The 14,896-nt window shown below is 42.9% G+C and overlaps 1 protein-coding gene and 1 long non-coding RNA gene across 5 annotated transcripts in view; one reads left to right on the top strand and one right to left on the bottom strand.

The window, feature by feature from the left end:
- The window catches only part of LOC309361958 (vascular endothelial growth factor receptor kdr-like), a 191,683-nt gene that overhangs the window by 145,716 nt on the left and 31,071 nt on the right, over positions 1–14,896 (top strand). For 2 of the 4 annotated variants that reach the window (XM_081897319.1, XM_081897321.1), the window contains exons 19-24: positions 145–261; positions 2,704–2,792; positions 5,597–5,762; positions 6,929–7,026; positions 7,867–7,989; positions 8,835–8,946. In XM_081897319.1, the coding sequence (XP_081753445.1) occupies positions 145–261; positions 2,704–2,792; positions 5,597–5,762; positions 6,929–7,026; positions 7,867–7,989; positions 8,835–8,946 (705 nt within the window). The remainder of the gene's footprint in view (positions 1–144; positions 262–2,703; positions 2,793–5,596; positions 5,763–6,928; positions 7,027–7,866; positions 7,990–8,834; positions 8,947–14,896) is intronic. The other 2 variants (XM_081897322.1, XM_081897320.1) reach the window with 1 other exon arrangement.
- LOC309362077 lies at positions 227–14,509 on the bottom strand. Its single transcript, XR_014164777.1, has 3 exons — positions 13,997–14,509; positions 1,507–1,696; positions 227–301 (listed from the first exon to the last, which is right to left on the bottom strand). It is a non-coding gene; the product is annotated as an uncharacterized lncRNA (long non-coding RNA).

The following is a 14,896-nucleotide window of genomic DNA, read 5'->3' as shown; positions in this document are numbered from 1 at the left end:
AGCAACCTGGGAGGGCTTTATTCATTTCCTTTCCACTATGGTGGTTGGTGGTGTTTTGCTTCCGTTTTGAGTATAAACAGGATTTTCCACCCACGTTGACAATATCCTGTTGTGTCAAGATGGCTCTGTCCTGTTTATCTCAAGCAGAGTGCTCAACGACCAACGAGCGCAAGGCTTTGATGTCTGAACTGAAAATCCTTATTCATATTGGACACCACCTGAATGTCGTCAACCTGTTGGGTGCCTGCACCAAGCCAGGAGGTGAGCCACTACAATCTCTTTCTTTTACTCAGATCTGTTTCTGTAAGGGAAAAACAACTCATATCACAAGTGATCTGATCCAAGACATGGCCAAAAAGCAAACTTCTCCATAGATGCAAATTCTAAATATTACCCAGAATGATGTGACAGAATTCTGAAGTGTATTGCTTTAGAGTGCAGAGCAGGTCATGCTTTTGAGCTATCTTCTCACACATATGGCACCCTGCATATAATAAGTGAGCAAATCAGGGAGATAGTTATGTTAAAAATATCTATCTGAGGTGCTTGTTTTCCATCAATAGGAAACGTAGGGGGGATGGGGGGAAAGGGAGTTCAAAAGTGCAATCCACAGTCTGAAGCTAATAGTTCTACCACCGCATTCTGCACCATGTGTGTTGCACCTCTTGGGACTATTATAAAAGGTAAAGGTAAAGGTACCCCTGACCAACAAGTCCAGTCGTGACCGACTCTGGGGTTGCGTGCTCATCTCGCTCAAGAGGCCGGGAGCTGGCGCTTGTCCGAAGACAGCTTCTGGGTCACGTGGCCAGCGTGACTAAGCCACAGCTGGCGAGCCAGCACCAGCGCAGCACACGGAAACACCGTTTACCTTCCCACTGGAGAGCGGTCCCTATTTATCTACTCACACTTTGGGGTGCTTTCAAACTGCTAGGTGGGCAGGAGCTGGGACCGAGCAACAGGAGCTCACCCCGTCGTGGAGATTCGAACCGCCGACATTTCGATACTCCTAGGCTCTGTGGTTTAACCCACAGCGCCACCCGGGTGGCACTGGGACTATTATACCTCCCCCATTAACCTTACACCCTGATCCACCAGACCTGACCAACAGATCCCCATTCTACTAAAAATCACCAGGCCCCACCTCTGACACACCATGACTTACCCCTAGTCCACCCACTGACCAATTTCTGCCAACACTCACTGAGGAAGTTGGAAACTTTACAAAAAAATTGTAGGCAGGGCAAACGTGTGTGTGTGTGTGTGTGAGAGAGAGAGAGAGAGAGAGAGAGAGAGAGAGTTTACACATGAATGGAAGGGAACCTATTGTGAGGGGCCCGAGTTCACAAACTTTCTTGAAGCTTTGAGAGTACTACTGGATTTGCTCACCCCCTGCAGAATAGTTTACTGGGTCATGAGAATCCTCTTGGTGCCCCTTTTATAAGCTAGCTGTAGTGAACGCAAGCATTCAGCTTTCTGAGTATTCAAATATGTAATTGTAGCTCTTACGTGTTGGAGAAGGTTTCTAGACATTGAAAGGCTGATTGCTTGAGATGGCTATTAATGGCTCGTTCCATGTGGTCTAACCCCATTTGTTCATATTTTCTGGCATTTCTGAGGTATTTTTCTTGCTGTTATTTTTATACATCAGACACAGAGTACAAGCTGATGGCTTCAAAATGATGCTGTCTGATTCTCACTATAATACAAAGGGAATTGCTTAAAACATTGTCCTGTGTCTTGGAACACCAACAGCAATTGTAGCAAACTAAACAATACTTAGTTGGCTCCCCAAATACAGAAGAAACAAGCTGGCAGATGGGTGTGATTCAAGAGCAATTGTTTTTTGACATTCTTCCATTCCTGGAGTTTCACATCCAGATGTACAACAACAAAATATATGGAGGTCAAGCTAGATGACAGAATGCAAACAAAATTCAATCGTGACTGCATAAAGAGAGTCAGAGAGATGGAAAGGCACGTAATCACAGGGACAATCTGTGTTTTTATTGGGGTTTTTATAGGGATGGGTGACTCTGTCCATTTTGTGTTCACTCAGTTTCTCATGTTTCCAGCCATCAGTTCAGTTCATCCCATTTACGCACCCATTTGCTAAATCAAAAATGGCTTCCACCTCCAAAAGATCAGAAAAAGAAATTTATCAGAAATATAAGCTTGTACAAATAATGATAATAATCATTAGCAATAGTAATTATGATGCTAATAATGATGATTATGCCTCTGCACTATGCTCCCCCCACCACACTCAAGGTCTTAGGAACAATCCCTGGACCCTTCTGTGGGGCAGGCAGCAGGAAAAATATAATGAAACTGGGCTCTGTCCCCCTCCCAAAAAAACCCAGCAAGAAGTTGGGAACAATTCCTGATGTGAGGCAGGCAGCATGAACAAGAAAGGCTTGCCCTATCTCCTGGCATCTTACCTCTTCTCCCCATCTTCTTTCTACGTGGCTGAAGAGGTTTGGGGATTTCTTGATCTGGGCCTTGGTCTGAAAAAGATTCCCTACCCTGACTTAGAGCCTGGTAACTTCCTTACACCAGATCACAATTTGCCCCTGAAACTGTAGTTCTTTTATCTGCATCTCATTTTCCGTCAGGAATCCGACAGGGATGTTCTCTTAAACGTGACGATTCCTACATCCTTTATATGTGGTCATGTTAGAAACTTTTCTTTGATCATTTTTGCAGGTCCTTTGATGGTCATTGTAGAATACTGCAAGTACGGTAATCTGTCTAATTACCTACGAGGAAAACGAGGAGACTTCATCGCATGCAAGGTAAGATGAATATCTGACCCCTGAGGCAAATGAAATTGGCTGTCCTTTAAAAGGCCATTTGTTTGTTTCCTACCAAAAGCCCAGATAAATTCTGTTTTGCCTTCTTCCTGACACTAAGTGAAAGAAGGAAAACTGAGGAGAAACAGGCCCTAGGAATGGTTGGGTGGAGACAGGCATGGCATTCCGAAGCTGCAGTCCTCTGCATGTTTTCCTGAAGTAAGAACCATTGGATTCAATGGTACTTTCTCCCAAGTATCTGTGCATAGGATTGCACTGTCTAAGCAGCAGATGCAGCCTGATTGCAGCTCTGCTTAAGTTTTTCTCTCCTGGGGAAGTCTGAAAAAATGAGGGGAAGGCTGCTTGTGTCTTTTCAGAATGTAAAGGTGACTCACTGGTAGAGTATGTGATCTGAGTGCAGGAGGACCCAGGTTAAATCCCTAGCTTCTCCAGATAGACCTTGAAAGGATCCCTTTCTGAAACCCTAGAGAGCTGCATAGATAGATAGACCAATGGCCTGATTCACTATAAGGTAGTTCTTAAAAGCTGACTCTGCAGGTTTTGTGGACACCTAAAGACTAGTATCCATTTCTTCTGCAGAGCAAGTGTGCCTTAAATGTTTTGAATGTTTTTGGGAGGGAGGTGTAAGGTGAACTTTCAATGTGTACATAATACAATGTACAGGTACCACTTAATGAAACAAAACAGGTAGGCAGCCTACCTCAGACACGATTAAACTGAAGGGATGTATGTTTGTCCCATGAGTAGCAAAGCCCATCATGAGTGAAGAACCACTGTAAGTGCTTATAAAATTCTGAGCCTGTCTTTAATATTTGTTTCCCTGCCAGCATCTAAGATAGCATCAGCTATATATATTCTTTTAAGTGTATTGTTCAAATTCCATCACAGGCTTATGTGTTGGGGGTGCATGAGATTTGCACTGCATTTTCTAAACTCGGGTCCAAGTTTTTCAGGTCTACTTCTGAGCAGGGTTTTATTTCTGTTTTAAACCTGTGTTTTACTGCTGAATCAGAGTACAGTGGTACCTCGGGTTACAAGAACGGACCTCCGGAACGAATTAAGCTTGTAACCAGAGGTACCACTGTAAATAGCAATCCTCAGAAAACCAAATTGCTGTTTGCTCCTGTTCTGCAGTAAAACATGGGTGTTCATGGGAAAAGCACCAGGACAAAAAGAAACAGACTTAGACACAGACATGGAAAACCCAGACCTGTGACTAGAATGTGCAGAACAAAGAGAAGTGTTGAGCCGCATGTCTCAATGGTTTTTCCCCCCGCTCCATGGGATGGCATTTATGCTCTAAATCAAACCATATTTATGAAAAAGAACCGCACACTAAATAACCATTCACTTATAAAAAATGGTTCTAAACACACAGAAACTCCCAGTTCTGAAGAGCAGAAAGAAGGGATGGGGCACCTATGGTCTTCCAGGTGTTGTTGGACTCCAGCTCAGACTCAGCCAGCATGGTCAGGGATTGATGGCTGCTAGTGTCCAGCAGCATTTGTATAACTACAGGTTCCCCATCGCTGCTCTAAGAAATCGAGTCCAGTGTGCTGGAAAGATAACAGTGGGTTACAGGGTTCTTTATTATTTTTAGTTTAGGGGAGGGGGCGACATGTTTATGACTAGCTTGAAGTGATCTCACATTTGTGCATAGAAAGCATTGATGATCTTCTTTCCATAAGCATTACCACATATTGACAGAAATATCTGGCTGTCTATAAGAAACCAGACCAATTCTGAAGTCTTGTTACTTACATATAAAACCATAAACAACTCCGGACTAGGCTATCTGAAAGACTGGCCTTCCCTCTGTTGCCCAGTAAGGGCATAAAGATCTAAAGATCAATAAATGGAACCCTGTTTGTCGTTTTGTGGTCAGATGATTATTGGTAAGGTAGAAGCAGGCTTTTTCACTGGTGATTTGGAGAGCAGTTTTCTTTTCTTTTTAGGGTCTCACTGTACCATTAGAGAGAGAGCACCAACTCGCTGAAGAATTTGAGTGTCATGAAAGGGGATGAGATCGCTAGCTGATTTAATTTATTATTGTAGTTTAGCTATGATTATTTTCCAGGGGGGGAGAACATAACCAGCCTTGAATCACTTTGACTGTGGGATGGATTGCTATTTACTGTTCCACCTCAACAGGGCTGGTGTCAAAGCCCAACTTGAGGCCCCACACTCAGCAGAGGGCCACTGGCAAGGGCCCCCTGGACTGGCTTCAGTGAGGAGGTAGACTCATGGAGGGAATGGGCCCATGAATGGTGTCTTGCTCAAGGTCCCCCCTCCCGTGAAACCACCTCAGGCATAAGAACCAATGAAAAGCTTGCTGGATCAGATCAGTGACTCATCTAGTCCAGCAACCTGTTCTCACAGTGGCCAACCAGATAGTTATTGGAAACCTGCAAACAGGACCCAAGCCCAATGTCCCAATAGGAAGCTGGCAAGCAAGAATTGAGCATAAGAGTGCTCTCCTCTTGTAGTATCCAGTAGCTGGTGTTCAGAAGCATTGCTGCCTCCCAGCTGTAGAGGAAGAGCATAGCCATAGTGGCTAGTAGTCATCAGGAGTATTAGCCTCCTGCATGCATTTGTCCAATCCTCTTTTAAAGCCACCTATTGCTATCACTCCCTCCTGTGGAAGCCGGCTGCATAGTTTAACTATGAGCTGCAAAATGGCAGGAACATGTACTGATCCAGCTATACATTAGGGTGTGATGACTGCTGGGAATGGAGAGAGACAGACAGAGAGAAAAAGAGCTTCTTTGGGTCTTTCTTTCCTCCAGCCTCAGGAAAATCCAGACCCTGCAGAGAAAGAGCTGGAAGCATACATCAGTGATTTAACAGAACTCATCAAGAGGCGCCTGGAGAGCGTGGCAAGCACAGGAAGCTCTGCAAGCTCAGGATTCATTGAAGACAAGAGTTACACAGACTCAGAGGAAGAAGAGGAAGGTAAATATACTGCTTATTTATTTATTTATTTGATTGTTTCTTGCATTTATAACCCACCATTTTCCCAAAGGAGCTCAGGTTCGTTAACCACCCTCTGCCCCCCATATTCTAGTATTATAGAAAACAGTTCTCCCTATCTACTGTCTCTGTCATATTCATTAATTTGTATACCTGTACTATAACCCCTTTAGTTGTATTTTTAAAATAAATCGAAGAGTGCTGAACGTTCCCCCTTGAAGAGCTGCTTTCCCATTTAAATTGGCAGTCCCAGGAAGCCACTTTGACATTTTTCATAAAAAAGGAGCTGCTGTGTCAATCATGGATCCTCTACCACAAGATGTCAAGATTGAAGCTTTCTGTTGCGGTTGCTTCTAGGGCTCCTTCATGTGTCTTAGGAATTCATAGCTGTCAACTTTTCGCTTTTTTTAAGGGAAATCCTATTCGGAAAAAGGGAATTTCCCTTTTAGAAAGGGAAATGTTGACAGCTATGCTTAGGATGTGTTTGGAGCCATAGCCTCTGTAAAAAGGTAAAGATACCCCTGACCGTTAGGTCCAGTCGTGGACTCTGGGGTTGCATGCTCATCTTGCTCTATAGGAGCCGGCGTTTGTCCGCAGACAGCTTCCGGGTCATGTGGCCAGCATGACTAAGCCACTTCTGACGAAGCAGAGCAGCACACAGAAACGCCGTTTACCTTCCCGCCGGAGTGGTACCTATTTATCTAATTGTGCTTTGACGTGCTTTCGAACTGCTAGGTGGGCCTCTGTAGTAGAGACTTAAGTCTTCAGTGGTACCCTGGACAGCTCCTTAACAACAAAGCTCAGCTGTTGCTTCAGCACTTGTTATCCTCAGACTGAACTTTAATGGGAGTTTTGCCACTATTGCAGTTGTAATATTCACACCTGATGATGGGAGCTTCTTCCTGTAGAGAGACTCAGCCTGTTTTAGAAATCATTGATTCTAGCAGAGCAGGGGAGACCCTGATTGCACCTAGTACTTCCAAGCAGGAGTCCTTGGGCTGAAGAGGTATTGCCACAGTGCGCTCCTCTTGTGGGAGTGCTTCTGGCTAGGACTAATCCTGAGAGCAATTCCCTCTACTGCTCTGAATCCATGGATTGACCCTGTGATGTGATGTGCGTTGCTCAGATTGCTCCTTGGTCTCTCTTAGATGTTGAAGATCTCTACAAGCGCGCCCTGACCTTGGAGGACTTGATTTGCTACAGCTTCCAGGTCGCCAAAGGCATGGAGTTCTTGGCCTCCAGGAAAGTAAGTCCTGCTTAAAACCCCTTTGCTGTTAAAGACATTGAGTGAGAAGTCGGTGGTTTTCTCCCATAGTATCTTTATTAAGAACCGTGGATCAGTTGATAAGCACACCCCAGTCTTATAAGTCCTCACTGATGCAAGAATCACTTTCACATGCATATGGAGATGTAATCAAAGTTGTAGGATCTTCCTTGCTGAATAAGAAGAAGATCCAACTAATTCAACTAAGGTCCATCTAGCCCGACATTCTCCATTTAACAGAGGCAAAGCAGCTGAATGCGTAATTATTCATAGAAGGCAGTATTATTGCACAAGGTATGAAATCAGGTATAAATAATCAGATTGACAGTGTCCTTTCTATGTATGGTAGAAAGATTTGAACCATTTAGTTATGGCAGATCAGTTTATCTGAAAAACATGGGTTTGAATAAAAGATTATATGTTATTTTGATATATGTATATGTTAGGATTCAAAGTAGAAGTTGAGCATAAGTTGAGCATATAGTAAGATATAAGATGTAAAGAAAGTGTAAATATCTGAGGAATGTGTGGCTTAGGAGTAATGTTGTATGTTGGTATATTTTAGCAATAGTGTTTCTGAAGAAAAATATAAAAGGAAAACACATCTGATCTTGAGGGATTCAATAATATTTTTGATTCTGATTCCATTCTCCAGTGACTTGCTTCGTTATTTGCAAACTTTTTTTATTTTAAAAAAATGCCTTTAATATTTTAATAAGTTGTTGAAGTTCAGCTCTTGCAATGAGGGTATAAAATAATAAATAAAACGAAATAAAATAAATTTAAAAAATATTTTCTTATTTCATTTGTCCTTTCCTCCAGTGCATTCACAGGGATCTGGCAGCCAGGAACATTCTGCTGTCTGAAAACAATGTGGTGAAGATCTGTGACTTTGGATTGGCCAGAGATATTTACAAAGATCCTGACTATGTGCGGAAAGGGGACGTAAGTCTTGTAGACATGCAGAATCATGTGTGGTCCACCCTTTTAAGCAGACTGAAACAAATAAGTCAGTGGGATAGGATATGGGTATATACAAGTTGATAAATCCTAGAATCTTAGAACGGTAGAGTTGGAAGGTACTCCAAGGGTCACAAAGTTCAGCTCCCACAGGAATTACAGCTAAAGAATCCCTGATAGATGGCCACCCAACCTCTGCTTAAAAACCTCCATCAAAGGAGAGTCCACCACCTTCCAAAGAAGTCCATTCCACTGTCAAGCAGCTCTGTCAGAAAGTTCTTCCTAATGTTTAGTCAGAATCTCCCTCCTTGTAACTTGAATCCAATCATTCAGGTCCTACCCTCTGGAGCAGGAGAAAACAAGCCTGTTCTATCTTCCATGTTACAGCCCTTCAGATATTTGAAGACAGCTGTCCTATCACCTCTCAATCTTCTCTTCTCCAGCCTAAACATACCCAAGTCCCTCAACTGTTCCTCATAAGGTTTCCATACCCTTATAATTTTGGTTGCCCTCCTCTGCACTTTCTAGCTTGTCAACATTCTTCTTAAACTAGAACTAGACACAGCACTCCCAGTGGAGTCTGACTAATGCAGAATAGAGAGGCACTATTACTTCCCTGCATTTGGACCAGTGGTGGCTCATGGGGTATCAAATTTCACCGCAGTGCCAAAATCCCCCCATCTCTTGCCTTCCATTCTGTATCATAGTTGCAGGGCCCACTGTGGCACCCTTGAGGCTCCACGCCCAGTATGACCAAACTGTTCTTGCTCCCCTAAATCCACCTCTGTCTGGACAAATGTAAATATTGTTTTGCTTTCTTCATTTTGTAGGCGAGACTTCCTCTGAAATGGATGGCTCCAGAAGCTATTTTTGACAAAATTTACACCACTCAGAGCGATGTTTGGTCTTTTGGTGTGTTGCTGTGGGAAATATTTTCTCTAGGTAAGGTTGTGCTTACTTTTATTGTGTTTTATTTTAAATGGACTGAATGCTGTGCAAAATACATTTCAGATAAAGAATGAGAGTAGGATATTTGTTAATAGAGAGTAACAAATCAGGCATGATTTAATATTACTGAGTTACTATTGGAGTTCTGTGTGCAAATCTGCTAGCAGTGGTTGTCTACATTACCAGTAGGTACTGAGGTGCTCTCTTACAAAGCTTGTATTTGTCAGGACTACTGAAAGGCAGCATGCCTGTGGTGGCTATATTCAAAAGGAGTCAGTTACAGCAGCCCTTAGATGGAGCTGTGGTGAGAGTACCACATGTCCTAGTGATGTGCTTGGTTTCTCCTAGAAACCAGACTTTTAGAGTTGCCATTCCAGCCATCTGAAAATTAGACAACAGCTGAAAATAGATGTTTAGGCACCTGCTAAAGACAGCTTTATTTAAGAAGTTTTTCACTGAGGTGTGACCAACTCATTTATGAAATATTAAGTATAGATTTGTAGGGGTGCTTTTAATTTTTTTTTAAAAATCTTTTTGATTTTATTGAATTCCCTTTTAATCCTGTATACTACTTTGATGGCCTCAGACCATGAAGCAGTTTATAAGGTAAAGGTAAAAGGCCAGGTGGCGCTGTGGGTAAAACCTCAGCGCCTAGGACTTGCCGATAATCAGGTCGGCGGTTCGAATCCCCGTGGCAGGGTGCGCTCCTGTCGTTCGGTCCCAGCACCTGCCAACCCAGCAGTTTGAAAGCACCCCTGGGTGCAAGTAGATAAATAGGGACCGCTTACCAGCGGGAAGGTAAACGGCGTCTCCATGTGCTGCGCTGGCTCGCCAGATGCAGCTTGTCACGCTGGCCACGTGACCCGGAAGTGTCTTCGGACAGCGCTGGCTCCCGGCCTATAGAGTGAGATGAGCGCACAACCCTAGAGTCTGGCAAGACTGGCCTGTACGGGCAGGGGTACCTTTACCTTTTTAAAGGGGCCCCTGACCATTAGGTCCAGTCGTGGCCAACTCTGGCCAGCTTGACTAAGCCGCTTCTGGCAAACCAGAGCAGCGCACAGAAACGCCGTTTACCTCCCCGCCGGAGCGGTACCTATTTATCTACTTGCACTTTGACATGCTTTCGAACTGCTAGGTTGGCAGGAGCTGGGACCGAGGAATGGGAGCTCACCCCGTCGCGGGGATTCGAACTGCCAACCTTCTGATCAGCAAGTCCTAGGCTCTGTGGTTTAACCCACAACACCACCCAATGAAGCAGTTTATAAATTTGTTAAATAACAGCAACCACAGCAGAACAAGGAAATTTGCATCTATCCACAGTGCTTACACCTCCATATGCCATGAGAGCAATCGCACCTCCTGTTCATGAAAATGGCTGGCATGCAGCACTGTTCCCATCCTCTGGTGTGCATAAGCCCTTGCTTGGCAGAGTCACACATACAGAGCAAATATTTAGGAGTCACAGTGATCAGGGATATATAGGTGTAAAGTGAAAGCAAAGCTGAGCACCTCAGTAACAAGTCAAAGTTGCTGCAGCCAAACATTTCTATGGGTAAGGTTTCAGAAGGGATCATCATCATCATCATCATCATCATCATCATCATAACTTTATTTATATGCTGTCCCATCTGACTGGGTCCCCAGCTACTCTGGGCAGCTTCCACCAAATATAAAAGCATAATAAAACATCAAACATTAAAAACATCCCTATACAGGGCTGCCTTCAGATGTCTTCTAAAAGTCAGATAGCTGTTTATTTCCTTGACATGGATGGGAGGGTGTTCCACAGGGCGGGAGCCACTACCGAGAAGACCCTCTGCCTGGTTTTCTCTAGGCAGGGCATAAGCAGAGGTGTGAGCAGCTGATGGGCAAGAGCCCTTCCTGACCCTGGAGAATTTCTGCCAGTCAGAATATGCCATACAGAGCTTGATGGATAAGTGGTCTGAGGTGATATGATGCAGCTTTCCTACTTTCCATGAGGCAGTCTGTGAGGGCTCAGTGAGTAGCTTTGCCAGTCTCTGAATTGGTTTGAAGCCAAAACCCTTATAAAAGAAAAAAAGCTGATTTTTGATTATACACTCTTCTTAAGCCAGAGGTTGATTTCAGATGGATCTTGATGTGGCTGATAGACATTTTGGCCCACAACAAATGCTTTCAAAGCTGGAACTGACATTTGCAGCAGTTCAAACCAGGAGACTTTGTGGAAAACTCTTAATCGTGGCTTCTGTGGATTAAAGCTATTTTGATGGAGCAGAAAACCTTCCTGTCAAATGGTATTTTCCCACAGGCCGAGCGGGTTCAACTCAGGGACCACACAGATCAAAGAGTTGCTTGCTGCAGCTCCTGCCCCAGATGGTTCATCTGCCCACCACTAGCAATATAAGAACTCCCACAACAAGGAGGGGGGAGAGAATGAATGCTGCAGATATTTGATCCTAGAAGAATTATTTCCAAAATGCTGACCGTCTGAAACACAAAACACCCACAGGGCCCACAGGTTGGCTGAAGCCGCTGTCACAGAAATGCAGGCAGTTATGCCGGACTTTGCATGTTCTTTTGCCAGAAGGAGAAAGAGATGGTTTTTTTCCCTTGACTGTGCCACTCATGCAAGCCACAGAATGTTTGGAATGATTATTCATTCTCCATTCATGCCCATGTGCATTTTTAAGGGGTAAGGCTTTCTAGAAAGGCAAAAGTAAGGATGGGATGGGGAGAGAATTTGATTGTTTTCATTTAATGTCAAACCAACCTAATTCACGCTTGCCAGTGCAATACGCAAACCAAAACACAACCCCGCTTGGAATTTGCACTTCTCTCAATTTTGCAATGCAGTTCACCTGCCAAGTAATGTGTGCAAACATGCATATACTAAGATCAAGTGTGCATAAAGAGGCAGATATCACTAAATGTTGCTTTGCAAAAATCAATGTATTAGGCAAAATTGAATACAAAAATGGTGTATATTAGGAGAAATTCACATTAAAATGCTGCTTCATTTTCATGGAAACTTGTTGATTTAAAAATTCACAAACTGGTGTGGAAATGTGGAGAACTGAACTGAAGAGTGGACAAATGAGAAAGCGAGGGAAACTGAAATTGACAGATTTTGCTAATCCCTAGATCAAATCGCTTACATTTTTGGAAAGGGATGTGGATTGTTGCTTCTTTATCCCAGTAGGCAGTGGAACAAACCTTAGGCATTTTGAGTAGAGAGCAGGAAAACTAAATTAGTCTGCAGAGGGTTTCATGAATAACAATCTACAGTTGCAGGTATTCAGGCTGATCCATTAGAAAGAATCTGAATAACAACAAAGCAGTTATTTTTGTCCAAATGCTTCATCAGGCTGTGGATCTTGGAAAAGAATGCCAGTTTCTATTTCTCAGAATTAGACTTAGTTACAATATTCAGCTTTCCCTCAACTTGGTGCCCTCCAAAGGTTTTGGGCTACAATTTCCAGACTGCCTGATAGGAGTTGTAGTCCAAAACATCTGGAGAAGTCTGAGACATTAGGGCGGTGGTGGGGGGGGTGCTAGCCTGCTTTTCAGCATCACTGTTTCTAAACAAATGGAGGTGAAACATTAAAACCACATTTTTGCATGGCTAGATCTCAGAAGATATTTATATGGAACAGCCTAAAGGTTTTATCAAACCAAAGGAAGCACATCTAGTATGCAAATTTCAGAAGGGGCTTGGTGGCTCAGAACAAGCTGCTACAGCATGGAATGAGAAACTATACAGCTGGGGTTACACACAGCATCACACAGACAGGTGCTTGTACACCAAGTGCAAAAATGAATAATTTTATTAAGTTTTGGCATTGTAGATGATTTAATTATTGCAACTGAAAATGACCAAGACCACACACAGGTTGTGGTATACCTAAGCAAAGTAGTCAAGGTAAATGAACCACATGTCTTGTGCTGACTTTCCCTTTCTCATGCCCATTACGTTGTATACTTTGCTCCCAGGAGCATAGTCAGTCATAATAGTCTCTTCTGCTCTGGAATCCAACTTGTACCTACTCTCTTTGGGTACAGAGTATATTGGGTATATTGCAAAAATATGTGCGTGAGGGAAAGTTACATACAGAAATGTGCATATTAGGAGAAAAGCACTGGATTTTCATGGGGCTTCTTTTATATATATTAAAAGATTACAAACAGATGTGGAAATGTGGAGTACAGAATCTAAGTCTGGAAAAATGAGTAATGGGGGGGAAACTAAAAATGACAGATTCGTGCATCCCTACTGCCAACCCAAACTGCTCCATTGAGACAACGGGTTGCTCTATCAGCACTGGGTTGCATCCCATTCTGGTCACAGCACAATTTCTGATTACCTTGTTGTGTGACTCAGGATTAGAGTCCCATTTCCTTTTCTGTGGTTGCAGTTGAAAAGCAAGTTTTTCTTCCAAAGCAATGTGTTGATAAAAATCAGCCAGGCATTTCTGTGTTTTGGCACTCTCCTATCTACAGTTCATGCAATAAATATTTAATTGAGGAGCTGTGTCAGTGATGGAACTCACTTACATAATTTTTTTTTTTACAGATCATTAAGAACCAGAACATGAAGGCTTGTTTGCCTTTGTTACAGGGCATGTTTGGGCTTCCAAAATTACCTCTTTTACAGGGCTCCTCCACTCCACTGCCTATATTAAATAAAAAAATTCAGATAGTAAAAGGCATCACTTCTGCACACACATACCACTTTTTTTCTGAGACGACTATGCTTTGTGCCTGCTGCCCCACAAGCAGTCAAAATAAAGACCATTTGAAGGTTTGGCATAGCATTTATTAAGTAGTGCTGACATGACACTGACCTATGATTAAAACTGATACAAGGAATGTGGAGTTGGAGGTAGTCAAAGAGGAAAGGAGGAAGTGCAAAGGAGCACCAAACCCTAAGGATATATTATTTATATCCTCTATGTTTGATTACATTCATATTTTAAATATTCTTATACACCCAAAAGGGATTTTCCAACTTCTGTCAACATTGTTTTCATAAAAGCCTCCTTAGCAATTGGAACACATCTTTGCATACCGTGGCTGAAGCGACAACCCCCAGGTTATCCAAACAGTTTTAAGGAACAGTTGTTCTCTGGCCTGGGTTCTCATTCATTCCTCCTTGTTCCTGCATTACTTACTTTGCTCCCAAGCATCCAGTGAAAGCTGTCAAGCCAGAGATAGACAAAAACAGGAAATTGAGCATGGAATGTAAAGTGTACAGAGATTCTTCAAAACTTGGACTCCCATTCAGATTCCTTTAAATCTCCTATGTTAAAACCGGATTACATGTTCTTCCAAATAATTCTTCAGGCTTCAGGGAGGCCAGATTATGAAAAGAACGTTACATCCCACAGCCCTCTGGGAAATAAAGGAATTGGGAAGCTTACAGAGTTAGAGTGGAATTAATTCTTCTATTAACTTTTATAATAACTCAAGCTTTCAGGAGGCATGATTCCAGGGAAAGCTGCTGAACAGGGAACTCACACACAGAACATTATCTGTTGTTTTCTGAAACACTAAGTTATTTTAACGCCCGTCCAGCATTGAAGAAGCAGTTATACATTTAAGCAATCAATAAATTGTTTGAAAAGTTGGCAAGTAGTTGGTTAACATTTTACAATGCAATGCAATCAAAGGGTTGGGGCAATCCTGGTTGCTGTTTGATTTGAGGTGGACTTAAGATTTACCAGGTGTGCAGTGACAGCCCAAGGAGTTGCTTCAGGTTCCCTTCCTGACATGTCAGAAGGATTGTATGAATTAGCAATAACTACATACAGCACAGATATTTTGTCTAGTTCTAAATCCCCAAAGCATGTTTTTTCACATACAGTAAATAGGCAAGCTTCAGGATCAGGGGTGACTTTGGGAGCACTGGGTTACACCACTGTGGGAAACAGTATGGTGAGCTAGATGATATCCTCCTCATCTTGATCCA

This window comes from Podarcis melisellensis (genome assembly GCF_964234715.1).
Source record: "Podarcis melisellensis genome assembly, chromosome: Z".
Taxonomy (NCBI): domain Eukaryota; kingdom Metazoa; phylum Chordata; class Lepidosauria; order Squamata; family Lacertidae; genus Podarcis; species Podarcis melisellensis.
The sequence above is the reverse complement of the archived record's forward strand: the minus strand, read 5'-3'. Positions and strand labels throughout refer to the sequence as shown.